The 9,715-nt window shown below is 37.9% G+C and overlaps 1 protein-coding gene across 1 annotated transcript; it reads left to right on the plus strand.

Annotated features, from left to right (window-relative positions):
* The first annotated feature begins 269 nt into the window (after positions 1 to 269).
* LOC135609199 (uncharacterized) lies at positions 270 to 5,258 on the plus strand. The gene is made up of 3 exons (XM_065102296.1): positions 270 to 635; positions 3,277 to 3,514; positions 4,843 to 5,258. The coding sequence occupies exons 1-3, from the start codon at positions 315 to 317 to the stop codon at positions 4,992 to 4,994; spliced, it is 711 nt and encodes a 236-aa protein (XP_064958368.1). The 5' UTR covers positions 270 to 314; the 3' UTR covers positions 4,995 to 5,258.
* The last annotated feature ends 4,457 nt before the right edge of the window (positions 5,259 to 9,715 follow it).

A 9,715-nucleotide genomic window follows, 5' to 3' on the forward strand; every position in this document is an offset into this window, starting at 1 on the left:
CGCTATGCGAAAAAACTTTCCCTAGAAATAGTCCTTTTTTAACTATACTAGTCTTATCAATCATTGGGAGAGATGAGAAAGATCGAGAACAACCCTTTACGACTCGAGATTTTTCGTACCCAATTAGTTACCTGCCATGTCAGCCAACGAAGTTGCAGGGTCTTATCTGTGGGTCCGTTGTTTAAGCCACGTTGATATGCTCTGTTTGAGGAGTCATTTCTATTGGGCATATCTAGACGCGCCAGCGTTGACACGTTTTAAACGCAACCCCACCCCCAGCCCCTTCTTTCTCTCTCTCTCTCTCTCAGTGCGAGATGGTGGACTCCGACGGGGAGACGACGAGAACCAACGGCGGAGTGGGCGCGGACGGTGGTGTCCCCCGTCCGATCGAGATCGAGGTTGGCCCCTCCGCCTCTGAGGGCGAACTTACGCTCTACTCCGTCATCTGCGACTTCCTCGCCGGCGTCGTCTTGCCACCGCCCGAGGCGTCGCCTCCTGCCGCATTCCTTCGGCGGCTCAAGTTTTCCTATTACAAGGCCTCCCCCTGCCTCCGAGAAGCTTCCAGGAACTCCGCCCGGGACCTCCTCTTGTGGACGCGCCGCGGTGGCTCTCCTCGTGCTCTGTTTGTCATCGCGGTGCGTGGATAGCCTTCTTCGTGCAGTGATAATCGCTTATAAACTCTTCAAGCTAATTGAATCGAATATTCTTTGGTGGTCCGTTTTCAACCCCTCTTGTAATTGTAAGATTTTGAGTCGATGTTTGGTATGTTGATTCAGAAAGCTAAGATCCTTGATGAGAAGTATATAGAACTACTCAGACTTTTCGGCCCCAGGAACGACGTGGGAGGATTACCGACTTAATTTAGTCAGTTAAGGTTGTCTTAAGGTGCCAGATCTCCGAAAAGGGATTCGAGTCGAGGGTAACTGCATTTGTTATCCTTATTTTTATTTTGTCAAAGATAATACTGCTTAGGTTAATACAATTTTATGCAATTTAAGCCTGTAATCCACTGCTTGTCGCAGTTTATATTATGTCAAATGAAACCTTAGGGAGTGTTTACCTTGCCCTAGTTCAAAATTCCGATTTTTTTCAAGGGAAAAGTTCGTTAGTTGATTTTCTCACCTCTTCTTTTCCTAAACTAGGAAAAAAAAAAAAAATCCTTGCAGTAAATGTAAGTTTTAAAGATTTTGCTTCTGGAATGCCTGCAAAGTAGCCCTTTTCTTTTTTTAATTTCAGTTTAACTTCTTTTTTTGATATATAGACTGAATTCTGTACTATGACATGGAGATGCTCCAGTTGTTGCCAGGAACAGACTGCAGATGTAGCAAAGGTTTCTACCTTGCAGTTGTAGGCAAGGGATATCCAATAGTTTGGAGCTATTTGTAGGATGGGCTGTGAAGAAATTTAGCCATGGAGAATGGTTGTTGGCCTAGTAATTTCAAGATATAAAGATATCAACATGTCCTTAGTAACCCATGACAGGTAAGCATAGTGAGTCATATACCTTGCTTTCATCCTAGGTTATGTTTTCTGATCCAAAGAAAGTGGTTCATTTCATAACCTTAGGCTGATACAAATATTCAAGTTCCTGTAGTTCTTAGAAGTAAAAATACAATAAGTAAATCTCGTGACATATTAGGAATTCATTGTAAGATTTCATTTTAGGAGATTAACTATTAGTATATGTGACAGTTGGAAAAAGAAACATAGTGAATGAATCTCTCGTTATCTGATTTGGGTGTCTAAATAGTGAAGTGGGCATGTTATGTAGAAGAAACAGTAAATTGATCCATTTTCACTTTGTCAAGTTGTATTTAGGACTTGCATCAGGTAGCCATTATTCTCTTACTGAAAAGGAGTTAATTTGTCCCTGGCCGTCTGTAAACAAATTAAGGGATTGATGTGACTTGTAGGATATAGTGTCAAAAGCAATGTTATGTATGTTGGGAACCTTAGACTATTTGGTGTTTTATAGGGAGGCATTCATATACATGGAAGAGAGGTAGATACAAGGTCTCTAGGATGAAGTAAGGGCAGTGGTTTTAGTTAGATTCTCAACATTTCACTGTATCCAGTCTTATGTGCACTTGGTCCTAGTAATGGGGGGTGGTGCTGGAGTCTATATAAATCAAAAAGTGCTGACAAGGAAAATTTTCTTGAATCTGAATAGTGGAATACGGTGTCGAGAAACTAAAGTGTAGACTTCAAGGATCTTGGGCAATTTGGTCGTTTGGTGTGAGGCATTGGCAGCCACCTAAGGGTGAAAGAAACCGAGTATAGTAAGTGTGGTTCTATCGTGATTAACACATACATTATGATGTAGCTAAAAACAGTGAGGTAGGGTTGGAAGCCCCATCAATGGGAATAATTTTCATGTGGGTGCTTCTCTGTGGGGTTGTACGGCAATGAAGGGGTTGAAGCTTAGTCAGACGAGGAAGTGGAACAAGTTTGTGGCACTAGAATAGGAGGTTCTCTACACCTGCTGTAAGGAAGAATGAGAAGTCAGATAAAAAACTTATAAGTTGAAAATCTATGCAAATTGTATACTGGGACACACCAAATAACAAATTGATAGTTGAAGTTCAGGTTAATGACTAAATTTTCTTGCAAACTGAAAGTTTCTATTACACATTTTGAGTTGAAATTATGTGTTATTGTCTATGGAAGCCGCAGGCTGAAAACCATGCTCATATTTGATAATGCAAGTTGCACTTTCTGTTTGCAATGCTTTCAAGTTATTGTATCTTCTTATGCTAACGTATACAATGTTTGCACCTTATGAGGAACTAAGATTCTGTCTGCAGCATATTGCTTCAGTTACACACCTGGCAAATGCAACTGCAGCATCCTGCATCATATTATCTGCTCAAAGCCAATCTTCAAACTTTAGTTCTTTGGTGCAAGCTTGACACAAAAGCTATTGGAGTTTCTTTTCAGTGCCAGTATTTACAATCAAAAGTTCATTTTAAAATTTTGTCTTTTGACTACTTTTGCTACATAAACAGTCTCTTTATATTTGGAGGGAAGGCTGCATATCTTAATCCTCCCCCAGACTCCACATTGATGGGAACCTAGTCACTTATACACACTGCACTGGTTACTTCCTTTTTGTCTCCTGTTGCTGCTTAGTCACTTGTACACACCACAGGATGTGTGGAGTGTCTGGATTTATGCTAGTTCAAGTAGTAATATGTTGATAGTTTTAAGTAGAAACCCTAGGTTTGTCACTTCCATTCAAATTGAGAACAACTTACAGTTGTCTTTGCTGCATGACAGGTTGGAACAATCACTCTTCTGGCATTGACAGGGCTGATGATTTGCATGTTTTTCTTGTTCGCGGCCACATTAAATGCTATCATTATCTCCTTTCTAGTATCATCTGCAGCTGCTGGAGGCTTTTTAGTTGTCTTCCTTACCTGCTTAACCGCAGTTTATATTGGAGCATTACTATTTGCAACTTTTGTGATTTCAACTACAACCATCTCAGCAATAGTTGTCGTCTTGATAGCTACTGGTATGTAACAATTTTCATTTTATTCTCATCTAGTGTCTCTTAATTTCCGGGGGCTATATAACGCAAAAAAAATCTACCTTTTATCCTCTGGAAATTTATGTTGTCTGAGCTGAACAACAAACAGACATAAAATGCTGTACTTGAGCAGCAAAAACTCCTGTGTAGTCTTTTCATTGCTTTTGCTCGATGAGCTAGAATGTAGCCCTGCTAATAAAGACCTTGTTCTCCTAAGGATCTGTTACTTTCATCAAATAGGTTCCTTAAACAACTTCCTTACCACATCAAAGGCATAATCATGGGAATCTTCACCAAGTTTCTTGCTTCACAAGACTCACGTGGTCATTGCTTTCTGAATGATCATTCAACAGTTCAAACTTGGAGTGTATTCTATAACGTCACAAGTCCCTCCATTAGATGACCAAAATTTACTTATTTATTATCTTATTTTTGTTAAAGTTCTGGGTATTCAAGTCCTTGCTGTACAGCCCAGATGGTGCAAACATAGTTGCTCCATGTGAGTTGTTCATTATGAATGCTCAGACTGTTGCCTCAAAAAAAAAAAAAAAAAGCACTTATGATCTAGTGGTTGCTCCCCACCTTCTAGAAGAGGTTCCATCTTTAACAATGGAGTTTTGTCATTTGGCTCAAATCTGTATCATGTGCTTTTTTTTCAGCTGATGACTTTCTAGGAGTAAGTTCCTTGTCCAAAATCCAAATAATAAAAAAAGGGTCCATAATGAGTTTCTTTTCTCTTCAGGGGCTTAGCACTAACTCAAGTATACCTTACTCATATTATAATTTGTTTGCTGTTAATTTTTCTTAGAGATAGTTCTTAACTTGATAGTAAGAAGGCAGGATGTCTTTGGCTTTTCTTATAGCTTATATTATTGTTTAAGTATAGAATGAACAAGGGATTGTTGCTATCTTGACATAGTTATTCCCAAAAAATCCTTTGTCAATTAGGTATGTTATAAAAAAAGCTGAAAACAAAATTTTTAAGCATCTGAAATGGAGATACGACAGTTCTATATGATATTAGTTTTGCTTATTGTAGCAAGTATTTTGTACATAATGCTTATTGATATTGTACAACTGTTGGAGCACGTAGCTAATTTTTATTTGAAAAAAGGTCCCAAGGAAAAAACAAAAATCAAAGAAGGAAGGCTCCAAAAGCTAGTTTGGCTGTTGAGACCATCTGATTACATAACGTAGAATCTAAAATTGTTTTATTATGGTTTTTCAATTGGGAGATTGCATTTTTTTCCCTTTTTTGTTTTGGCAGTCTCTGTAATTTGACCTGCAAATATTGTCACAACATTGTGCTGTAGGATGGATCGGATTCATCTGGATTGTTTGGCTTGCTGTTAAGAAAAGCGTGGACCTCACCAGGCAATCAGTGAGCATCACGAGCACTGCAATATCAGCATATTCAACTGCTTGGCAAGCAAGACAGAACGTATCATCCAAGTCTGCCGATTGAACCCAATGATTGACCTTGTCGTCATTCATATCCTGCAACACATTTTCCTTGGGCATTTTCTTATGGATTTTAGACGTGTGCATATCTTGTATCTTACTATGATGTTCAACTATGCATCTTAACTTTATATTCATGTTGTGAACTTTTGCAAGGTTCCAGTAAGATTATTTCTTTGCTTATATTTAATATCGACCAGGCACCATGTATATATGAAGATTATGTAAACAAGTACTGAATGTGCATAAAGATACAAGTATATTTGAAGTTGTTGTTAGGTCTATTTGGTAAACATACACCAATTGATGTTCTTCATATCTTATATTCATTTTCAGTCGAGAATTTATGTCAAGACAAAATCCTGTGACTTCATTGCAGGCTCTAATCTTTTACTACATGTTACGGAAACGAGGAACCATAGCTCATGAAAGGCGTGGGTCTCTGCTAAACTTTGTTGGAACGGATGTATGAACTCATCTGCAGGTGAAACATTCCAATGGTAAAGTTCTATTCTCGGTGACAGTGATAGCGAGAATTAAGTAGTTCTGAATATTGCAAACATAAAGCAGTTTGTCTAGGTGTATGTAGCATTGGCCTTCTTTGGTATTTTCACTCTTCAAAGCTATTGCATCAGACTTCTAAAGCTCATGTGCATATTTCACTTGCATTTGTGGTGGGAGTAACCAAACTAGATTCCATGTAGATGCACCGTAATCAATTGAAATGCAATGTTATTGTTTATGTTTGCTGTGTAATTGTGTGTAACTTTCTCATTACACCATTTGGTTTAGTTGATTCATCTTGCACAATCAACATACTTATATATCTTTTCTGACCATGATTTTCTAGTAGGAAATATCATAGACATGGAATCCGTTTTTATTGTTTCTTACAAAATATTTTCTGATTTACTTGAATTGATCTATAGATCTTTCCACAATGACAGTACAGTAAGCCATTGCTTTATTGCTGTGTAATATGGCCCAAAGTTTTGAGTTGCTTTATGGTATTAGAGTTTCTCTGATTTTAATTTTTTTAAGGTCAATTGTCAAAATGAACGATGGGAATTATTCCACCAGAGTAATTATGCAGAATCATTGGGCATTATGTGGGGTATGTGTTGTGATTGGATTATCTATATAAACTCCTTTATCAATTGTTGATTGTATTTCTCATTTTGTTTTTTTAAAGGATCTTTTATTAATAGAAAAAGTTTGAGATAAAAGTTATGTGAAATGGTTATCTATAAGAAATTGCTTTGGAGGTTAAAAAAATAAGTTAACATGTCATATTAAACTTTATTCTTAAAAATGAGTTGATGGTTTTAACAGTTTCATTTCCCCCATAAATAAGATCTTGAATATATTTAAAATTAATTTCGTGTATAATCTGGAATTCATCCATTTTCCTTCTTAACTTATACCGATCGAAACAAAAAAAAAGGTGAAAGGCCGTTGTGTTATAATAATTAAAATTATCTATTATTGCATCCAACAAATGCCTTTTTTTAATTAAAAATATCCCTTTTCCCATTTTTTTTTCTCTTCAAAAGATGAGCAAAAATGTAGAATATGAGCTATTAATCAATATAAGAAGGTTAAAAAAAATATATATTTTAGATGATGGATAAAAAGGAAAAAAAATCTTTACTTGGCATGTTAAGTTAAAGCGGTGAAAGGTCTCTTAAGGTCACGTCTCGTGACCGTATCAAATTGTCCTTTAGTGGGAAAGCGAGTCTTCGATCATCGTAACATCGAAGTCCATATCGGAAGGAAACCCTACCTCGGAAGCATTTACTGTCTCCCTCTTCTGATCCACCGATTAGATTTGGGTCTGGGCGGAGATGGCGACGGGATCGGGCATGTTCAAGTTCCTTCGGCCGCGCCTCCGCCCTCAGCCGACGGACGTCGCCGCGGCCGCCACTTGGGGCGTCGCCGCTACCGCCACCGCCCTCTGGCTCATCCAGGTATAACAGAGATGATCCCCGTCCCCGTCCCCTCTGTTAATCCTATTAGTAGATCGATGCTTTCTTTGCTGGCTCGAATAATTATCCCTTTCCCCCTTGCGTCGTTACGATCTTAACATCTCATGTTTGAGAGCGAAGATTATCGACGTTGTGCGTCTCGACTGGGCACCACAATCAATCGTAGAGATTTCTTCTTTTGTATCTGTTTTTCAGATCTTCGTTTACGCATCGTTGTCGCTATTCGATGCAATTATATTTTGGTGAAGTTTTTGCTCGGAAATTTTAGTTGTTAGAAAAAAAAATCGTAATCAAGTTACTGATGGTCGTCAACGCTTCAAAATATTCTTTCCAAGTGGGTGTGTCATCTTGTGACAAATACCACTTGCACCAGTGAGACGTAGCATTAAACCATATAGTATGCAGCATGTGAAATCTACAATTCCTTAGCTGTAGTCAAGCAGCTGATAATTATGAAGACTTAACTGATTTGAAAAAGCCTAGTTAAATATGGGAAAATCTATTTTACTTGCGCAAGTGAGCCCAATTGGTTATTGTAGGGCTCATCAGGCTTCCTAGATGGCTGAAAATAATGGTTTAGTGGAGGAAAAGGTGACTCCGGTCCTGGTATTGTTGTTGTTCTTGTTGTTGAGCATACCATGTCTTCCTCCTGCAATAGGAAGTTGTAGTTGCTGCCATCGCTCTCTGTAAAGGCTGAACTACTGTCAATTGTATTATTGTTGTAAGTTCAGCAGTAGGTATACCGATATAGGGAAATTGCCTGATCTGCTTGAGGCATAGTGCCATTGTAGGGAGTGCCATGTAAAGGTGTTAGGCATGGTCGCATGCACGAATGGATCTTGGTTTAACCGTATGAAGCTTGTGGTGTCATTTATTGTTGCGGACAATTGGAAACATAATTTGATTGGTTGAATTAGTGCTCGAGGTATCATTCCGCCCATGAGCAAGACCACCACAAGCAAATTTGATGCACCAGTTTGACAACACACCTGGTGAGTTAGGCCGACTGCTGGTTGGCTGGGTTGTTATGATCTTCACATATTGCAGTTACTGCTTGATCAAAGGTGCTTCCGTGATTTCTTTCCCTCATGCAGCAGTAGATTTGTCAATTATAGTGTTTTATTGTGGCTTAAGGAGGGACACTTTATTGGGGCCTTGGTAGTGATGCTCTTATGGCTTGATGAGTAGCATGCGCATGACTGGCATGTTGCTTCTTTCCTATTCAAGTTCTTTCATATTTGGGAATAGCTTTGGATAACAAAGCCGTTGATACTTTTGGCCTGAAAGCTTATTCTCAGATGTGGGTGGCACCGATGAATGTCTCCTCGACCGTGATCAGATCATAGAAGCTCATATGATTGCTCATAGTGCCTTACTGTAATACCAAGCTGTTAAAATTAACCATCTTCGTTAGGTTTATTTTTAACATTTATAGAGGACTAAGGCCTTTGAAGGAACTAATTGAGAGAAAACAAATTCCTAGAAAAATAGAGTCTAGTGTCTTGGTTTACTTAGTCGCTTTTTGCAAATTCCATGCAACCTGATACTGTTCTTTATGCACTTCTTGTAGCCTTCCACTAATATATCTTTTATAACCATTCCAACCAATTTAAGGTCAATATTACCTCCTAGTCTGATGGGACATGAACAATGCGTAGGATATATTTGTAGCTGCTTAATGAGAGAACTGTTCTTCTCCTGCTTCTTTACGTTCCCTTAGATGTTCCTATCTCTGTAAGAGTAGCAACTTATTAGAAAGATTGATTCTATCAATAATGAAAATTAACAGTAAGATTTAGGAACTTCTGTAAATATCATATACAGCTATTTCTAAAACTTAAGATGGATAAGATTGCAGATTTATGAAACTTTTTCAATTTTTCTTTGACCATTTCTTCTGCGAGAGTAACTTATTAAACATATACCAATTTCATGTACAAGCGGTGCATCTATGAGTAGTAGTAATTCTTAAGATTGTTTTTTGATGAGTAACTATGAAAACAGGTGGTTGCTTTGCTTGAGCAACTACCAGGCAACGATCATATTCCCAATGGCTTTTTGATTAATCAATATGCACCTAATACCTTTCTTGGCCTTTTGGCTAAGATCAAGAAATATAATCAAGTTGGATATTAGCATTTAAGGATCACCGATAAAATTAAGACCTGTGGGATCCTTGTCCAAAAGTGTGATGAATTGTTTTGGGCCTTTTGGCCTTCCTAAAGATATAGGATCATGATTTCCTGAAAATTTTGATTGATAAAATTAGTACGATTTGGCATCCCACAGAAAAATTGCATTTGGCAAAGTTTTTAAGAAAAAATTATGTTACCAGAATGCATCTTTCGACCTTGCCTACCTTTGGCACTTGAAGCTGCATGTAACACACATAAACAACTTAAAAGTTGTGACCAATTCCATCATTCAATGCATATTTCTCGAGAATCTGTGCTCGCAATAAAAGAAGTTGATTCAGAGAGGTGCGCAATATTTGTACATATCCATACTTGTAGCTCATGACACCACCAATGCATGCATTTGTAGTACTATGATTGTATATGTGATGATTTGTTACATTGGTTTCCAACTAGGTTATATATGTATTTAAGCACACCAATGTCCTATTCTTTTCTATCTAGATTGATAATGATTGTACATGGAACTATTTACGTTGAGCATGATTCATCCAAATTACAATCATAGACATACCTACTAGGCTACTACTACGACCTTACTAACA

The sequence above is a fragment of the Musa acuminata genome, chromosome BXJ1-2 (assembly GCF_036884655.1).
Source record: "Musa acuminata AAA Group cultivar baxijiao chromosome BXJ1-2, Cavendish_Baxijiao_AAA, whole genome shotgun sequence".
Taxonomy (NCBI): domain Eukaryota; kingdom Viridiplantae; phylum Streptophyta; class Magnoliopsida; order Zingiberales; family Musaceae; genus Musa; species Musa acuminata.

What these genes read in the sequence shown, in the direction of transcription:
- LOC135609199 (XM_065102296.1), top strand. Translation starts at nt 315, where the DNA reads ATGGTGGACTCCGACGGGGAGACGACGAGAACCAACGGCGGAGTGGGC. An exon ending in GTGCTCTGTTTGTCATCGCG is followed by an intron (nt 636 to 3,276) that starts GTGCGTGGATAG and finishes GCTGCATGACAG; the next exon opens with GTTGGAACAATCACTCTTCT. An exon ending in TGTCGTCTTGATAGCTACTG is followed by an intron (nt 3,515 to 4,842) that starts GTATGTAACAAT and finishes ATTGTGCTGTAG; the next exon opens with GATGGATCGGATTCATCTGG.